At 48.8% G+C, this 19,700-nt stretch overlaps 2 protein-coding genes across 2 annotated transcripts in view; one reads left to right on the top strand and one right to left on the bottom strand.

Moving 5' to 3' along the window:
• The window catches only part of GNA13 (G protein subunit alpha 13), a 29,684-nt gene extending 24,432 nt beyond the window's left edge, over window positions 1-5,252 (bottom strand). Inside the window, exons 1-2 of the mRNA XM_083874420.1 lie at window positions 4,952-5,252; window positions 2,415-2,641 (exon numbers count right to left, since the gene is read on the bottom strand). Of these exons, the coding sequence (XP_083730546.1) occupies window positions 2,415-2,641; window positions 4,952-5,234 (510 nt within the window). The 5' untranslated portion in view covers window positions 5,235-5,252. The remainder of the gene's footprint in view (window positions 1-2,414; window positions 2,642-4,951) is intronic.
• Window positions 5,253-11,523: 6,271 nt separating this feature from the next.
• Window positions 11,524-19,700, top strand: part of RGS9 (regulator of G protein signaling 9) — a gene marked incomplete at its 3' end in the record, with an annotated part of 30,657 nt that continues 22,480 nt past the window's right edge. Inside the window, exons 1-2 of the mRNA XM_083874552.1 lie at window positions 11,524-11,641; window positions 17,364-17,460. Coding sequence (XP_083730678.1) covers window positions 11,579-11,641; window positions 17,364-17,460 — 160 coding nt within the window. The 5' untranslated portion in view covers window positions 11,524-11,578. The remainder of the gene's footprint in view (window positions 11,642-17,363; window positions 17,461-19,700) is intronic.

Genomic DNA, 19,700 nt, shown 5'->3' with positions numbered 1-19,700 from the left:
TCTATTCCCATGGCAAACACTTCCCCAGTGTTTCTGCCTGTGCTCTCTTAGTATCAGCCATGTTTTTCAGCCCAGTGAAAAGTGAAACTCACTCAACAGTCTGAAAAGAAGCTACAGCAGATAGAGCCCAATAATGCTCCTCTACCATGTCAGTCCCAGTGCTTTACACTATTTTTGTGCCACTTTTCCCTCTCTTCTTCTCATCTAATGATTGCTGTTATCTCTCCTTTCATTGTATTTTTTTGCCACAAGCAGCTGAACTGGAATCAGAACAGTATTTTCCTCTTTCCCCCCATTCTACAGTGTTAAAAATCTGTAGTCTGGAGCCTTCATTTCAAGAGTCAGTACTTGACACGCCTGAACTGTCTGTGTCTCTCCCAACTTCCCCCTGCTCTACCTCCTGACTGGGACACGCCTGTCACTCCCTCCTTAACCATTTGTGTCCTCCTTTCTTGTCACAGCACAGACCTGAAAACTCTGAACACTCTCCTGCAAAGCCTGGAGCAGGTACAGCAACAATCCACACTGCTCCAGGAGCTTCTCTCTGTTCTGCTACCCACATGGAGCTCTGGCAGAACTTAAGCTGAAGCTTACTGGGGTAAAACTGAGACTTCATGCTTGGCCAGCACAGATCACACTGCCTGCACTCAACACAATGACATCATTCAGCTGCCTTTTTTTTTTTTCTTCCTTTCATGTTTATAATTTGGCATAAATATGTCCAGCTGAGACTTTGAAATGATTTAGGAAATAAAGTAATGTAAGTACAAATAAAGCAGTTACCTTGCTTTCAAAAATCATTAGGACAGTATTCAACTATTAAGAGCACCTAAAGAATACTCCCAAGTTCTGCCTAAAGCACAATATGATAAATATATATTTTTTTCAGATAACTACACAGATTTAGGGATTTACAGAAGAAAGCAACAGCTTTTTTTTCTGTAGGGTTCAGAAGAACAAATTCTTCACAACCCACTCAAAGTGAAACTCTGCACATGTTTCAGTTATGGAAAGAACCCACTTCCCAGAGCCTCAAGATGACAGAACAGTAATTGCTCCCTTCCCTTTGCTACACAGCCCCAAGTCACTAAACATGTTTAATCGAAGACAAAACTGTTTTATTGAACAGATCTTAAAGGAGAACCCTCCAGCACAGCCATTACACCACCAGAAGTCACATCTGCCCCAGAATCTTGACTACAGGAGAGCAATTACTCTTTTATGATCACTTGAAGGTGAAACTCAAGGAGCAACAGGTCTCCTTAGGAACTTATTTACAGAGCTCAGCCCAGGGCTGGGCAGGTGATAGGTCACTGCAGCACCTGCCCATTCTGCAATCTCCAGAAGACATTCCATGATCAGGGCAATTCATATTTATAGAATATTTACACAACCTCTTTAAGTCAGCCTATGATTACACAACCGTTCATAATAGCTCAACAGGAGACATCATGAGCTATTGTTCGGATTCACACTAACACAAAGGTTATTTTTAAGACATAAAAACACAAAGCCACTTATGTTTGAGAGACCTACAAGAACAGATTTAATCTATTTTAAGGCTCTCAACCCCCACCCCCATAAAACCCTACGCCATTGGGATACACAAGTCTATGAACCAAAAATCAAATTTAACTCGAATTTTTCATTTCTTTTTACAGCATTTGCATGGGAATGGAGCAAAGGGAGCTCAGCTGCCACAGACAGTTCAAGCTGCAGCTCAAGAATCAAGAGGTTTCTTTCTCCTTTCCAACCCCACTACTGAATTGTATACTCTGTCTCTACCCCACTATTAAATTGTGTATTCCATCTTCAGCTGAGAACTTTAATGTAACAAAAATCTCATTACATGAGTATTAACACAGACATTCAAAACTAAACAGGAAGTATACAGAGGGAATGTTTGCTAGATTGCTCAAACTGGAATAGAGAAGGGAGTGGTTTTTAAATTCTTCTCATTAACCCATGCATATCTTTTCTTTAAAAAATCACATTACTATTAAGCCTGTCTATTGCAAACCTTTTTTTGTTGTTGTTTGGCTTGGTTTTTGAAGTTGATGCATATAAGAACATCCGTGGCTCATTTTTCCCAACACATGCACCAGTTAATAAAAGGGTGGTAATAACCATATGGCAAAAACACTATGAAGGTACCAGCTTTGCTACAAAACTTAAAAGCCCTCAATACCTCAGCTTTCCCACATACGAAATGAGGACGATTACGTCAGAATCTCCTTTATTATTATCATTAAATAAAAAGAGAGGGAAGTAGCTAAACGCAGCTGTGCGCAACACACCACAGAGCTCCACTCAACCACTCAAAAAACACACCAGGAAGCAGCTCGGTGGGTGTTTCACAGAGAAACGAGGCAGGAACAAAAAAATCACACGAGACACTGAAGGGCAAATCTTACCAGCTGGAACTCCCTGCGCCTGTCGTACGCGTGCTGGATGCCGCTGTCCGCCCACAGCGCCCGAATGGCCGGCAGGTAGTCTAAAAAAACTCCCGTCTCCACCATGCCCTGCACCACGGCGACCGCGCGGGTGTCGAAAGCCATCACCTTGTCCCCGTTGCTCTGGTTGGCAGGATCTCCCCAAGGGATATGGAGTTTCTCTCTGGCGTCCACGAGGACTCGCACACCTGCGAGGACAAGGAGGGGCACTGTGAGAGGAGTTTCTCAGCTTTCTACTGTTTCACCAGGCCACAGAGAGGCAAACAATGCAGCCACTCTGCACAAAGCTCAATAGGAGCATCCCACCTGTAGGGAAATCAGGAGGTGCCCAAAAACTGACTCAAACCGCTATATTTACAGGTAATATCAAACCCCAGATTTGCTGTCTCAAGAACATGACCATGATCAATGGGATTGTATCCACAGTGCAAGTTTAACTCCTGAAAAAGTGTTATTTTTAATTACTAAGTTTATCCAACCTGTGCCACCAAACTCTTTCACTTGGCGTGAGTACAAGACGAAGTGTTTTAATACTTTTTGTTTTAATAAACAAAACTTTATTTCAAAATATTATTCAAAATATTTCAAATTCAAATATTATTCAAATATTTCAAAATATCAGGTGGCTAAACCACCTGATGTCTTGCTTTAAGTTTCTCTAGCTTTTGTGCTCTTAACAACTTGGTATCCAATTATATCAAATTATACAAAGAATCTCTATCACTAAGAGTATTTCTATCATTGCCTTTAGTATTTTCAGAGAGACTAAGTCATGTGTTAAAATCACTGCACTTGATAAAAATATGTTTCTATAGGGTAAGTGCAGAAGGAATTGTATCACCTAAGGGCTTCTCTGCACTTGTATGGTTGTTTTGATAAATAATCCCTAGAAGAAAGAGTATTTTAAACTTCTTTTTAGAATCCTTCTGAAGGATATAAACCCATTGTGTTCATATTGATAAGGTAAATGCAGGGAAATGATTTCTAGTACTAAATTTCCTGTTGAAAAAATAAAAAGAAAATTCCAGAAAGAATAAACAGCTGTAAAGGCATGGGAAGAGATATAAGGAAATTAAGATGTGGCAACAAATGACTGCACAGTAACATACTTGTTCAGTGCTCAAGTGTTTTGTCAAGGTTCACTCCCTCTCCATGGTTTTCCTCTCTGTCAAAGGCAGGTATCTGTCAAATCCACCTGTGACTGCACAAAACCAGCCTCCCAGACAGATGTCCAGTTCCTACGTGCACACCTCCACAGAGTATGACATAGCTTGATTAATAAACTTTAACCTGGCTGACACACATGCTCGTGATTTCTAGTGCTATCAATAGTTTTACCAGGCTTGATTCATCAGCAGGTTTGTAAAACAATCCTCTTTGAGAATTGCTTGATTTTCAGAGGTTGAGTCCGGCAATACTTTGCTATTTTGAGATACTTCATTAAGATTTTGTCCAACTATTACACAGTCCAAACTGAAAATCCAATGAGCAATTTAGATAAGAGAGAAGATGAGTGAGGAGGACCAATGAAGTCAGGATGACAGCAGTGAAATCAAGCGTCCACTACTCCCCCAAACCATGTGTGGAGGTTTTGGCAAAGCATCTATGAAGAGAGGCTCTGCCTGCGGGTTGCTGTTAATTGATGTGTCAGCCCAGTTTCCAACACAACGGCAGCGATTCTTCCACTGCAGCGAAATGCTGAGAGCACAGGGCTGGGCTCCTCCTCACACACTTCCAGGTGCATCTTCCCCCCATCCATTACCGCTCATTACTGCACCCGCATTACCAGGAAATCACAGAATCACGGAATCAATTAAGATTGGAAAAGACCTCTGAGATCATTCAGTCCAACCTATGACCGAACACCACCCTGTCAAAGCACACTTTCCATCAAGTGCCACGTCCAGTCTCAAACACCTCCAGCGACAGTGACTCCACCGCCTCCCTGGGCGGCCCATTCCCGTGCCTGAAGTGAAGAAATTCTTCCTAATGTCAAACATAAACCTCCTCTGATACAGCTTAAGACTGTCCCCCCATCCTATCGCTGTCTCCCTGGGAGGAGAGCCCGACCCCCACCTGGCTACAAAGTCCTTTCAGAGGTTGTAGAGAGCGATAAGATCACCCCTGAGCGTCCTGTTCTTCAGGCTGATCTCCCCAGCTCCCTCAGCCACCCCTTGTGCTTCATCCAGCCCCTTCCCCAGCTCTGCTGCCCTTCCCTGGCCTCGCTCCAGCGCGGCACCGAGAGGCAAAGCCGGGACCTCCCGGGCTCAAACCCCGCGGGCCGCACCCGGACGGCGCGGTGACAGCCCCGCGGGCCCGGAGGGGCTGGACGCCGGCCCCGGGGGAAGGATGAGGCGCCGGGACAGCGCGGGAGGAGGAGGCGGCGGCGGCCCCGGGCTCCCCCGGCCCGCGGGATCCGCCCGAGCCGCCTCTCCCCGCCCCGGCCCGGCCGGGCCCGCCGCTGGCAGGGGCGGCCCGCACCCGCCGCCCTCACCCACCCTTGATCACGTTGCTGTAGATGGTGGCGCGGAACTCCTCGCGGGCCGCGCGGTCCCAGTCCTGCCCGTGGATGATCCGCATCTGCTTCAGGAAGGTGGACTTGCCGCTCTCGCCCGCGCCCAGCAGCAGGATCTTGACGAGGCGCTTCACGTAGGTCTTCTCGCGGTTGAGGCACTTGTCGATCTCCTTGGACTTGCGCTGCTGCTCGGCCTCGCCGCTGGTGAGGAGGCAGCCGGGGAAGCAGCCGGACAGCGCGGAGCGGGACGGCAGGAAATCCGCCATCTTAGCGAGCGCTGCCAGCGAGGGGAGCGCCCGCCCGCCGCCCGCTCCGCGCCGCGCGCGCCCCGCACCGCGCCTGCGCGCCCCGCCACGCCCGCCTCGCCTCGCCGCGCTCCCCGCCCGGCGCGTGACGGACGCCTGCCCCGCCCACAGCCCGGTCTCCGCCCCCTCCCGGCCCCTCACAGGAAATGGCGGGAGGGGCCGCCGGCGGGTCATTGAACGGGACCCCCAAAAGCGTCCAGCCCGACCCCCAAAAGCGTCCAGCCCGATCCCCAAAAACCTCCAGCCCGACCCTTGGCCCTGCGCAGCACACCCCAGCCATCCCATGAGGTGCCTCAGAGCCTTGTCCCAATGCTCCTTGAGCTCTGCTTTTAGCCAGACCGACAATTTACTTGTAAAACTCTGCTGTTTCTTCAAGAAAACCCCCGACTCGCTTTGAACTTGAGCTTGAAATTGGGATTTTTTTTTTTTTTTTCAGCACCGTTCCTGGAGGAGATCCAGGCCGTACCACCTGGCAGGTGCCAGGCTGCTCATGAGGAAACACAGTAAAAGAACATTCAGGCACAGGGTGCAGCTGTGTAATGGAGTTAAAGGTTTATTGATGCACATGATCATAATTTCTACATGCTTTGTAATGCGAAATAAATTTAAGGTGGAGAGTGACTTCACAGAGTCATTAAGGTTTGGAAGAAACCTTTAAGATCAAGTCCAGCCATCCACCCAGCACTGGTACTGTAAACACAAACCCACAATCACCCAGCACCAGGTCCAGATGTTTCTCGAACACCTTCAGGGATGGTGACTGCACCACCTTCCTGGGCAGCCCCTCCCAATGCCAGGCTACCCTAACAGTGATTTTTTTTTTCCTCATCTCTAATCTGAATCTCCCATGTCTCATCTTGAGGCCATGTTCACCGGCCCTCTCACTGTAGGCATGGCAGAAGAGACTAAATCATAGAAACACAGAATCAATTAGGTTGGAAAAGATGTCTGAGATCATCCAGCCCAACCTGTGACTGATCATTTCCTTGTCAACTGGACCATGGCACCAATTGCCACATCCAGTCTTTCCTTAAGCAGCTCCAGGGTGGCTCCAGCATATCTCTGGACAGTCCATTCCAATGTTTAATTACCCTTTCTATGAAGAAATTTTCCATATTATCCAGCCCCAACCTCCCCTGGAACAGCCTGAGGTCTTTCTCTCTTGTCCTGTCCCTTGTTCCTGGGAGCAGAGCCCGATCCCCACCCGGCTGCACCCTCTGTCAGGGGTTATAGAGTGAGAATGTCCCCCGTGAACCTTCTTTTCTCCAGGCTGAGCCCTCAGAGTTCCCTCAGCAGCTCTTGGTGCTCCAGCCCCTTCCCAGCTCCATTCCCTTCTCCAGATATGCTCCAGCCTTTCAGTCCTCTTCCTGAACTGAGGGGCCCAGAACTGGACACAGGAATTGATACACCACTCCTGTCCCTGTCCTTGTCCCCATCCCTGTTTCTGGCTTCTCATGGGTATGGTTAGTAGAGAGGACTGGGAGCAGATCTCATTAATGCATATCAATATCTCCAAAGTGCGTGCCAAGAGGATGGTCCCAGACTCTTCAGTGGTACCCAGTGACAGGATGAGGAGCAGTGGCCATAAACTAAAACACAAGAAGTTCCACCTCAATGTGAGGAAGAACTTCTTTTCATGGAGGGGGCAGAGCCCTGGAACAGCTGCCCAGGGAGATTGTGGAGCCTCCCTCTCTGGACTCATTCCAAACACACCTGGACCTGTTCCTGTGTCACCTGCTGAGACAGGGAGGTTGGACTGGATGATCTCAGGAGGTCCCTTTCAAATGTAACAAATCTGGGATTCCATGGAAACAAGCCCCAGGCTCAGCAGACCCCGTGGCTGCAGGGAAGCTGCCGGGCAATGGGCCCGGGGAGGTCAGCCCTCGGTCAGGGGGGCAGGATGGTGCTTGCCAGCTAAGCAGGTTTTGTTCTCGGGGCAGAAAGAGAGTCGTTTTGTTAAAACACTTTGAAAAATGGGCACGTCCTTCCTCTCTGCCTGGCTGAGAAGAGCTTGCCAGTACTGCAGAGCTGTAGCACCAAGCTGAGCAAACACTCTGGGTCCGACCTCTTACGAGGCTGTACAATGAGCAAAAGAGAGTGGGACTCTTTATCTGAATTAAAAGGAGCAAAGACATTATTTTCAATGGCAAGTCTTCATGTGAGGGGTAGAACAATTCATAGGCTGAGGGACCTGTAAGGATTGAAAATCCCAAGGACTGAAAATCCCACACTTCATTCAACCCAGCCCTAAGCACAGCTGTTCTTTTAGTCATTTGTTTAATAAATTAACTACCATCAGTTACACCATCCTAGTGCAAAGGTTGCACTAAACATTTGTCTCTCCTTATATCTCCTACTCTTTGATATCTGCTGAGTTTTCCTCTCAATTTTTTTCTACTTTTCCCCCCAACATTAATCATAACTTAGAAAAAGGAAGAAATAAATGTGAAAACTGCAAGGTGAGTTTAGAACAAGGAAATGTCACTTGACCCCAACTGGAAGGACCTTCAAAATCTGAAATGGGTATCAATGTTCTCACTTTAACAGTTGGTTAAAGTGATCCCACATGGAGGTAAACTGCATGAGAATGACTTCACAGGGCCTTACTAAAAAAAGAAAAGAAAGAAAGAAAGAAAGAAAGAAAGAAAGAAAGAAAGAAAGAGCATTTCTCATAGGAGAACAGGATGTGGTATAAAATTAATACAAGGAGCACGTCCTGGTGCTGTTGGTACAGATATGGAAGCCAGTCATTCCTGAGTTCTGAGCTAAATTTTAAAACTAAGTTTTAAGGTATTTGACTCAACTCTCCTCTCACCTCCCTAGCTGCAGAGGACTCCTGAGCTTCTACAATCGAGTCAGTTAAGTGTTGTGGAGTCCTTGACCTCCCCTTTGCATGAGGAGCTCTCCAAAACCCCCGGGTAGTCCATTCCCTGTCCTGGCACAGCAGCCTGGCCCTCAGCGTGCTGCAGTCAGGAGGGGCTGTTCCTGCCCCGCATCATGACCGTGTTCCCTGGGGAGGGCTCAGCATCATCCAGGTCAGGTGTGAAGCCAGCTGCATCCTCCCACCCCAGCAGCCAGGCTTCGTCTCTAAGGCAGGGTGCATAAGGTCTTTCTCTGCTTGGCTTTTTCCCTTCCTCTTTGCAACTTCTTTCCTTAGCTTTCCTGGAAAGCCCAGGAATGACGGGAAACAAAGGCTGCCCATTTGCGCTCGCAGCTCTTCCCATGAGGCTGCTGAGGAAGCTTCTCGTATTGAGTGCTTGTGCCACACCAGGCAGGACAATGGACGCTGGAGATATTCCTTTAACCATTGCCTTGCTGGCAGATCTGAGCCTAAGTCACGTCTCTCTCTATGACACAGTTTGCACTTTTTTTTTTTTTTTTTTTTTTTTTTTTTTTTTTTTTTTTTTTTTTTTTTGTTAACTGCTTTGAAATCTTCCTGAAAGGAACTCCGTGCTGAAACCGAGCCTCCACTTGCCACTTGCTACACTTACGTTACCCTTTCCTTCCCCTCAGGGCAGTCCCCGGCTTCCTTACATAGAAAGGTGGCTTACTCACCACATGCCTTTTGTGTTGTATGATTCAACTTTCTGATGTGTGAAGAAGGGGCAACCACGTAGGAAATGTGACCTTTTAAAGCAAATGGGGGGGATTCCCTTGGCAGTGCTTTCCACAAGAGAAACTGCAGAATTGACGGTGGGTCTGCTGAGAACAATCACAGCTTGTGGGGATTCACAAGGAGACCAAAAGGATAAAATCCAGCTTTCAGCAGACCTTTCCGCAGCCTCGACACACTCTGTGTGAGGGGCTGGCAGAGATCTCTGGGCTCTGGAGAGCCCATGGACACTCACCATTGCCCTGTGATGTGACATGATGACCACGAGTGTATTTCCACTGTAGCAACATTTACTCCCTGCATAGAACACCCACAGAAACTTGCAGCTACATAAATATCACTGCATTTACCATATAAATCAGGACGTAAAGGGGACTCCCCAGAAAATGCCTTTCTGCATTATCTGAGGGGCAGAAAGGCCAGGATGAATGTGGGGAGTCAGAAATCCAGAGGGAGTCTGCACAGCTGTGGTTAGTGCCCTCCACCACTCTTCCTGCTGTTCAAGTCCCTTGTTTTCGTGACCAACAAATTCACACATCAGCCAGCCAGGCTGTATCAAGGACTGGAGAATTCTTTGCCTTCCACAAGTGTTGTTTCGTGATTAGAGGCCCAGGAGTGTCTGCCCTAGACAAGCCTCTATAATCTGATTTAAATGCCTCGTGCTTCATGTGGCAGATCTGACCAAGAGCATTAAGTGCTGGGGTGGTTCACCTGGGCACAGGTGAAATCTCAGCTCACCTCTGACTGTGTGTTTGGTGCTGTGGGTCACTCACAGGTGTTAATAAAGCTGAATTTACCTTGGACATCTTGTGGAAATCACACGAAGTAGCTTTACAATAGAGAAATATCCATAAGCTTCATCACAGCTTGTCAGAGAAGACTAGAAATAGAAAAAACCCCACACCTGACCTGTGAGAGGGTGTTTAGGGGATCGGAAGGATTTAAAATTATTGAAATCTTTGGAGCTCAGTGAGGCTGAAGAGCTCACACCTCAGCATGAGCTTCTCAGAGCTGTTTCTCCTGGATCTCCTTCAAGACATTTTATTTTTGAACTCACTTGAAGACCCAGATTTCAAATAAGAATAAGACACCTCATGAATAAGACACCTTGATTCTTGTGGATAAGACACCTTGTTTCTCATGAATAAGACACCTACATTCCTCAATGGAACTGTTAAAGTCAGTATTTTTGGCATGAAATGCCCATTTTTATTCCTTTAAGTATATGTGGCACGGGAAGTTGTTGGTAGTTGATCCTTTACTTAGGCCAGTGTTAGCACCCCACCTGGAGTATTTCTGAGTCATTTTACCACCACTTGTGAAACAGACCATGTTGTTTGGTTTTACACTGCAAATGGTTCAGAGGCACCATGGTAGATTATCGCCTACCAAACAAAAAAAAAATGAGCTGCATGTTTTTATGTTCTCCTTACTCTGATTTTATGTCCTAAAGAATTCCTTGAATGTATTCCTGCCAGTGTGTCTCTCTCAGAGATGGAAGCATTTTTGTTCAGTAGCATCATCAAAATGCCTGCATGCCTTTGGTGTCTTTTCTCTCACTTCCTAACTCTCCTCTGAACTCCCTTTCTCTGTCTTTTGCCCCCAGGACCATCTGTGCTACTGGAGTTTGTCACCCTTGGCCTTTCAGAGGGGCACCAGGGTCTGGGCTTGGTTTGGCAGAACCAAACCAGTTCCCTGAATTATGAGACACTGCAAAGATGAGGAACACTCCTACTCCTTTAGGCTGTCAGATGATGCCTTGAAGCATGAGGCAGGATAACTTGGATACCAGTGTGGAATGACAGAGGTTGCTCATCATCTGCGTGGAGCAGAGTGTCTGATGCAGCAGCTGCTGTGATTTACAGGGGAATTCCACATGGGAATGGCTGAGAAGACATGGGGGAAAGGCTTTCCAAAGCACTTGGCTTGTCTGGGTGCTATGGAAGAGCACAGCTAAAGATAAAAGACTTCCACGAGGGCAGCAAAGCAATTAGGAAAACAGCCTGTGCCTTCAGGGCTTTACTGTTCATGGAAAAAGCTCTGCTCTGAGCTCAGAGCCAGCCTGATGCCCTCAAGTGTGAGAACCACAGATCCCAAATCCAGAGCACTCACAAACACCATGGTGAGGAAGGCACTGCCCTGAGAAAGAGCTGCACACACAGCTGGGATTATAGGGCTCTGGAACAGGTCATGGCCACCCTAAACTCTGGGGGATGGGGCTGTCATTCCTTGGACCCTACACGCCCTGGGGAGCTGTGGCCGAGCAGGATGTTGTGAGCACAGATCACCCTCTGAAGTGCTGCCACCACATCACCCTTCATGGAAAATCAATTTCCATCGGTTTCTGTGCCTGCTCCAAACCCAGGCCCGAGACCCTGGCCCTCCCATTCCATTCCATTCCATTCCATTCCATTCCATTCCATTCCATTCCATCCCATCCCATCCCATCCCATCCCATCCCATCCCATCCCGTCCCGTCCACGCTCTCCCACGAGCGCCCCCAGGCGGCGGCCCTACGCCCTCATGCAAATGATCTCGGGGCGGCGGGTGCTGATTGGCTGCGGCGCGCAGCGGTGGCGCCGCCCCCGGCGGGTGTCGGTGTCCGCGGGCAGGTGCGCCCGGCTGGGGCCGCTCCGCGCTCTGCTCCGTGTTCTGTTCCGCGCCCCGCTCCTCCCCGCTCCGCACCGCCACCATGACCGTCACACGGCTCGACCAGGGCCAGCGCTACCGCCCGCGGATGGCCTTCCTGAAAAAGGTGAGGGCTCAGCAGAGCCTGGGTCAGCCGCACCATTATGGGCACGTCGGGGCCGCGTCCGGGCGGGGTGATGCGATGCCTTGCCCAGCGCTGGCGGTGGTTCGGGTATTGTGTGTTCACAGCGTCTTGCTCGGCCACGGCTCCCTGGGGCACCTCTGGGTTTGTGTGGGGTCCGAGGGGTGACTGTGACTGCTCCTCCCCCGGAGTTTGGGGCCGTGACCTGTTGCAGAGCGCTGTGTGTCCCTGCTGGCTCGGGGGGAAGGCTGGAGGGGCAGCGTGTGCTGAAGTGATGGAGAAAATAGGACTGTAGTGTTGTTTATCTTTTGTAGCTTATCACAGCTGAATGGTTCCCCTGAAACGTTTTCTCCCTCTTCCATTATTATTTTTTTTTAAGTCCCTCAAAGCCGTGTCCGGTCCCAGGGAAAACCCATCATCTACAGTGCCATGCCACACTCAGTGTAGCTCTGGTCCAGTCGGTCCAGAGTGTGTCCCCAGTGCTTTCAGCTGGTACCCACGTTCAGATGATGTATTAAAGCCAACTGCCTGCTCTCCACCTCCTTCCATTTTTATAGAAACGAGCGTATTTGTGGCCAGAAGCAGTAAAAGGAGTGGGATGATGTATGCCCACACTTTTGGGTGTAATGCGTAATTTCGTAAAGCATTTGGTGGGCTTTTTCTGTAGCATTCATTCAAAGCATAGCCAGTTGTAGTGTAGCTAGTATCTGCAGATTTTAAAAAGCAGAGTGTTAAGCTAGCTTTTCTCCCACCCACCTCTCCTGAGTGTGGCTTATCCTGTTGAATGGAATTAACTGAATTTCCAGTGACAAGTACAGCCAGCCAAGTTACTGTTGGAATTGTAGTTAGCTTTCCTCAACACCCACAGCCTAAGGAGAATTCCAGGGGTAAAGGAAGGGGAATTTGGGGATATTCAATGCTAAGGTACGAGCCTGGCAGTACATGCACTGTATTTACTACACGAGAGGAAGTAAAGAGGGTATTTTCTTTGGTGCTGTGTCTAGCAGGGTAAATTTGGCTGGAGAGCCCTGCCAAAGGGAAGTACTCCAGGCCAAATTCTGTACTGAGTAATACTCGGTGGAGTTGTGTGCGGGGGTGCAGAGGAGAAGCTGTGTGCTTTGAGAAAACAACTGCCTGCAGCTGTGCTTCAGCTGCTCCGTGGGAGTGCAGCAGTCTCTGCAAAGTGCTCCGAGTTCCTCAGGTGGGAAGATCAGTCAAAACACAGCGAATGGCTGATCCAGAGTGTGCACTCTCACACTGTGAGCAGCCAGGGGGGCTGAGCACTTCCAGTGCTTTGCAAGTCCAGGACCTGTTAGCAGTAGGAAGGGAAACTCCTGGTGGTCAGTGAAAGCCCTTGGCTCTTGTCTCTACTTTCATTCCTGCTCTGTTTCCCAGACTTTGGAGAAGCTGTGTTTGGAGCCTTGGCTGCTCCATGGCAGTGTGGTCTGTGCAGACAACCACATCCTCAGAGCTGCCTGCAAACACCATAGCAGCAGCTAAGGATGCTGAGCATACACCCAGCGAGCACCTTACAGGCTTAGACCCATGAGGAGCTAAAATCCTAGAAAGAAGCTTTGTTAATTGCTTAAGCCTGTGCTCACGCTTTGCTGCCAGCTGACACACGCTGTGCCTGGGTGCTGCAGCTGCATGGAGGGATTCCTGCCATGCTGGCAGCCCCTGGGCCCCGTGGGCCTTTGCAGCACCTCCCTGTGCTGCCTCTCCAGCATGAGGCTGGCGACCACAGCAGCAATCCTGCCATGGGACACGGGGAGAGGACAGAAGGGTTGCTGTAGAGGTGGTGGGCAGTGCCCTGTTCTTGCTGTGAGGCTCTGAATGATTCAGGCTGGATGTGGAGCTTGGTCTTTATGGCTGAACCATGAGGGGATCAGAGGCCCCCAGAGCCCTGTAAGACCTGCTCATCATGCTAGCACTTAGGTTGATTTATTCTACTTTTTCCCCTCTTCTAAACCATCTTGGCTGGAAGAAGAATGACCCAAAAGTCTGTTGGGATAGCAAGCAAGCCTCTGAAATGCATTTTGGCTGGATGCTGTGAGAGCTTGAATGAACCTGAGCTCTTGGTGCCTGTCCCTGCTCCAGCAGCCAGATCTGGCTCTGCTGGGCATCAGCTGGCAGAGCTGGGCTCTGCCCTCCAGGAGCTGCTGGGCTGGGGATTTTTCCTTGCCGTGCTACAGGAGCTGCACCGTGACTCACACCTTGTGGGTAGGGCTGATGGATGCCTTCTTCCTCTGCCTCCTCCTCACTCTAGTCCCTGGTGGCTTCTCCCAAGCTCTGCAGCAACAGGGAGGGACTGTTCCAGTGTCTGCAGCATGGCTGGGGCTTTTCCAGCCTGGCTTTGCTTCTCCAGGCTTAGACTTTCCAGCAGCTGCTGGCCCTTCCAGAAGTGTGTGAGCACCTGAATTGTGTTTTTGCTGGAATCCAGCAGACTCTTGCTCTCTAAGTGAGGCCCTGGATATGGCTGAAGCTGAGCCTTAGGCCAAGCTCAGCCTCATCCCATTCTCCCTTTCCCAGGCTGGGAGATGCCAGTGCTGCATCTTTGGAAAAAATCCCCTCCAGACTGGGAAGGGCCAGCTACAGCCCTGCCCTCCCCATTCACAGATTTACTTCCTTTAGCTGAGGCATCACTCAGTGGGAACAAGCCCCTTCCCCTCAGCTTTAATTAAGAAAAAGCAGGAAGTTTTAGGTGGTTAACAACAGATTTTTTCATTTCTTCTTCTCTCTGATCATCCATCAATATGCAAAGCAAGATTGGTAGTGGTAGACCTTGAAAATAATTGAATGAACCTTCAGAGGCCAGAGTGGGGTGAGGACTGTATTGTTACCTTGGAAATCAGAGCAGGGAGAGCTGATCCTTGCAAACAGCAGCAGGCAGTGAGGTGGGCTAGAACCAGGCAAATATTATGGAGAAAGCAGCAGATGTTTAATTACAACACCAGGACTGTGCACTCAGCTGGGAGCTGGAAATTCCTGCTGGGAAAATTGATCTTTCTTATGTCTGAAGCAAAGATGTCTCTGGGCTGATGCTGAGGAGGGCTGAACCCCTCACCTTGGCAGTGTTTTGCTGTTGCATTTCTGAGTCTCAGCACATGCAGTTTGTTTTTTTCTGCATTATGGATGCCATGATCCTGGGGAACTGGTGGGTGCCCAAAGGGTAAAGCTCAGGCAAACAGGGATAGGACCTGCACCCAGGGTAACTCAGCCAAGCAATCCATCAGCAGTCATCTGCTCCTTGCTATAGGAAAGCATCCATCCTTCTCCAGAGCCATGGACTGGCCATTTGCCTCTCCCTGGGGTGTTCCAAGGGCTCCTGAAATTCAGTGATGGTTTTTCTTACTTTATGTGAGTTTGAGTTCTGCTTTGTACTCAGTGAACTGAACCCTGTGACTTTGTGCAATCAGAGAGGGGACAGACAGTTTTCTCTTGTTTCCTGTTGTCTCCTCTGTGGCTTTCAGGGTGAGTTCACCTCCAGGCAGAGATTCCAGCTGACCTGAATTAAATCTCCATGAGGCTCGTGCCTTGTGCTGTCTCTGTGCGTGAGATGAGCTGGCCTCGGAGCCTGGCTCCTTTGGCACTCCTGATATTTACCTCTGTGTGCATCTCCACACATCAGCCAGTCAGGAAGTGGCTTCTGCTTCTGCAAAATTCAAACCAGACAGCTCTTTCCTGGCTGCAAGTGTGACAAAATGTGCTAGAGCCCTCAGCAAAGCAGTGATGTGTTCCTGCTGTGTGAAGCAGCCCTCCTGGCCTCCCTCTGGCAGGCTGGTGCTGATGGCAACTCCTGATGGCTGTAATCCTCTGTTCCCTTGGGAGAAGAGACAGAGACAGGCTGAGTTTTGATCAGCAAGGTGGATGCTTTGCAGGCAGAGCCAGGCACCCCCCAAGAGCAGCTTCTTGCTTTATAATATATTTGTCATTTTTTTTTTCCATGACAAGAGGGAGTGTGGCAGAGTATGAGCATGATGAGAGTTGAAGAGTTGCTGGTTAAAGGAAGGGAACATGCTGTGCTGTGAGGAGTTCTGAGCCAATTCCCTGCTCTCAGCTGGTTGAAGATGTGTCTCTGGAGCCCACCTGGAGAACTCCAGCAGTGCTGGAGCAGGATGTGCTGTCCTGTCTGAGCCTGGGGGGATCCTGGGGGGACCTGCTGAGTGCTCACAGCTCTGGGACAGGGGGATGAGCAGGGCTGTGTTTGCTCCCAGGATCTCTGTTCCCTGTGAAGGGTCTGTGCAGTGACAGAGTGACTTCCCAAGGTACCTGGGTTTGCTTAGAATCCCAGTTTCCTAAATGAGTTCTCTGCCTGCTGGACCATCCTGCCTCACCTCTTCCCACACAGCTGAACTTTCTGAGGCTGAAATTGTGGGTTCTGTTAAAAGACCTAAAAAATGTCTTCACATTCCATCACTTCTGGTCTGTTTTTGCTCTTTTAAAATATTTTATAAGTATTTATACAAATATTTCTGTAAAAATTTACCAGGCTTCTCCATTTTAGCATTAATTTGTCGCTGCCTTTACAAGCAGTTGAAAATCTAGTTTTACTGACAAGCCCAGAGTGTATCCTGTCACTACAGCTTAAATCCTCCCAGAAGTTGGCAAGACTTGGGACCAAAGTCACTGTGGTGCCTGTGAAGACAATACCCTCCATTATGTGTGGTGTCACCAAGTCACTCTCGTTAAATCCTCTGCTCTCAGTTAAAAGGCTACAGCCTCACCCAAAACAAATGTGTGGAGAGACCAAATTGGTCCTGTTGGACCAGTTTTGATTTAATAGCCCTGGAAGCAGAAGACAGAAAGAAGTGCATCTTCCCCAAAACTCTCATTTCACTCAGACAATCAAAAATGAGGAGATGAAAAGAGTGCCCCAACACCATCCATCTGAGCACAGATTCCCAGTCAAAGCAGAAGCTTTGTGCTTTTGGAATGGTGCTGGTAGGAAGACAAAGAGGAGGAAAACACGTTTGATAATCTTTATATTAAAAAAAGAAATAAAGATAATTGGGAATGAAAAAGAAAATTCGTCTGGCCCTGAGTGTGAGACTCATCCTCTGTTAAAAATGAGTCACCAGGATCCCTGAGGAATCCCAGGCAGGAGATGCTGCCAGATAGGAGGATGTCCCTGCCCCATCCCTGGAGAGGCTGAGCTTTGCTGGCCAAGACCTGGGTGGGGGCTGAGACCTGGGTGGGGAGTGCAGCCCTGCACAGGAATGGTCAAGAGCCCCTCACACACCTCCTAACAGAGGCACAGATTTTATTCCCTCCCCATTTTTCTTTCTAAGTGTCCAGTGAGCCAGACAGGAACCTTTATGGGTAGCAGAGATTTTTCTTGGTTTTTGTTTTGCTTTGTTTGTTTGTTTTTTTTTTTTTGCGTTTTGTTTTGTTTTGGGGGGTGGGGGGAGATGGGGTGGGTGGGTTTAGGTTTTTTATTGTTGGTGGTGGGGTTTTTTTTGCCTTCTTAGCTCTCATGGAGTGGTTCCATCCTGTCTCTCCTGTCCCAGCCCTGGCTGTGTGTGTGTCCAGTGGCAGTGTGAGGTGCCATGGGCTGGAGGTGGCATCTCTGGTGCCAAGGGGAGTTCAGAGAGGGCTGTGGCCACTGCATACATTGCTGTGGCACACCCGTGCCCACCCCTGTGCAATGCTGGCTCACAGGGCCCCCTCCTGCCCACTCCTGAAACCCATCCCACCCCCTGCCTTGCAGATTGAAGCGCTGATGATGGAGATGCAGAGCCCAGACACGGGAATCAAGACTCAGACACAGACAGTGATGGTCGCCAACATCCCCCACGCCGTGACAGGTGAGAGCTTCTCTGGGCCCAGCTCAGGAGAGAAAAGCTCTGTGTGGACCCCAGGGCTGCATGCTGGAGCTCTGTTCCCAATAAATATCATCTGTGCATCATTTGAAATGTACCTGCTCCCTTTATCTCGTTCTCACTCGTGTCTCATTTCATTCCTGCTCTTTGAATCTGGCACAAATGTTGATCCCCAGGCACTTCCAGCTGTCTCATGGGGGTTAACTCAAGTGACCTTGCCTTCTCTTAGCACAGAGGTGAGGACATGCTGCAGCCTCCAGACCTCTCATGCTCCCAGTGAGGCTGGATCACAAATAAAGATAAATATTAAAATCCAATTAAAACAAGCAGCCTGTAGGCAGACTGAAGGATGGTACTTCAGAAATGAGCAATAAACGATTAGTCTCCCTTTTTATGTTTACTGCTAGTAATAATTTTTCTTGAGTAGGCAGGAAAGGAACAAAATATTCAACCCACTTCTGTGCCTGGAAATGACAGCTTTGCCTGCCTCAAGGAGGCTGAAGGAGCAGCAGACAGGAGCTGTGCTGTGTCATGTACAGTGTTACAGGCAGCTCTTATCACAGCCTCCTTGTGCCTGCTACTCCTTTCACCAGGCACTATCAGTACCTCTGCTTCCCTGTTCTCCAAGCCTCCACAAAAGCTCTTGTGAGGAATCCTCTGCTATAAATATTCACACATACTCCATACCCAAGTTTCCTCCTCCTGCTTCGATCTTTTCTTCAGCACTTTGAAATTCAGAACAAAAACTCCTACTGAAACCAGTGAGTTTGCTCCAGGCAAGTCAGGAGACTTTCCCCACTGTGTTTGCAAAGCCTGGTAAGCCCAGTGTGTTATTTGCCCCATTTTTTTTTTTTTTTTAATAAAAATGAGGCTGCAGAGGCACTGAAGTCACTTGCCCATGGGAAGAGCCAGTCAGTGGAAGGGTCAGGAGAATTTGGACACATGTGAAGCCTGCTGTCAGCAGCACCCTCCATGCACTGCAGTGCAAACCACATCCTGGCTCACACAGCTATTATGCAGCTGAGCTGGGTGGAGGCTTTGCCTGTACAAAGGAGTTTCCCAGAGCTTTGCCTCTCAGAGCTGTCAGGGAGTAGTTAAGGCAGCACAGAGAGGAGATTCCCTGTGCTGAGGATGATTTCCCACACAGATGAAGTGCAGAGGAACAGGAACTGCTCTTGATGTTTGCCCAATGTAAAATCCCACTTCCTAAAAGCCTATGGGTGTCTGATGTGTTGGCACTCACCCTCATTGTGTGCTGTCTGCTTTGCTCTGGTTCCTTAACTAGAATTGCTGTAAGTTCCCTCTTGCACAAGTCATAAATTCTGGTCCACCTCTGACAGGCAAGTGACTTCCACTCCCCCTGTGTGCTGGTCATCCCTCTCTAAATTGGTATTTTTACTGCTGCATGGATACTGATTGGCTTCTGGGTGTTGCAAAAGAGACTGATTCATGTTGGGTGAGGGTGTGGTGAAGATACTGGAGCAGGGGACACAGATTCATTGGAGAGAGCCTGGCTGTGCCTGTGCAGGGAGCTAACTAGTTAAATTCAGTGAAAGTCAGGAAAATGGCTCACAAATAAACCTCGATGTTAAATGTGCACCTTTGGGGGAAAGTGCTTGCAGAGGGAGCTGTCTAGAAATGAGTGATGAGATAATCCTTTAATTTCATCTATTTCAGGAAGCAGGCAGTAGGATAAGAGCTCTGAGCCCCTATTAGAAAGTTAAGTCATCACTGCAATGTCAAGAAAGGTCAACACCTCAGTCTGCAGTCCCAGGGGAGGTTTGGAGGAAACGGCCAGTAACTGATTGGGGAACAAGTGCATTTTTGCCCTCTTTAAATGGAAGGAGGTTCATGAAATTTGCCCCCCAGAATATAAAACTAAAACTGCTGGAAGTTTATGCTTCCTGTGGGTACAACTACTCATAGTCTGACAAAAGAACTGGGAGAGGTAAAATGTGTGTGAATGCAGAAATCTTGTCTCCCTTTGATAAATCCTGTAACCACTGCAGCTTGGATGTGAGATTTGGACATCCCATCTGTCCATTAAAGAACTCTTAGAGGATCAGTCTTCTACAAAACTGAGACAGGACTCTGCTCTGTAAATCTGGAGCTGCTTTGCAGTGAATCTTTCCAGGCAAGGTGGAGCAAAACCTCCCCTTGCCTGGGTGTGAAAGCTGTTGCATCCTTAAGCCCTTCCTAAGCCACTGAGGAGGGTTTGGGTGTAG

The sequence above is a fragment of the Zosterops lateralis genome, assembly GCF_965231275.1.
Source record: "Zosterops lateralis genome assembly, chromosome: 18".
Classification (NCBI taxonomy): domain Eukaryota; kingdom Metazoa; phylum Chordata; class Aves; order Passeriformes; family Zosteropidae; genus Zosterops; species Zosterops lateralis.
The sequence above is the reverse complement of the archived record's forward strand: the minus strand, read 5'-3'. Positions and strand labels throughout refer to the sequence as shown.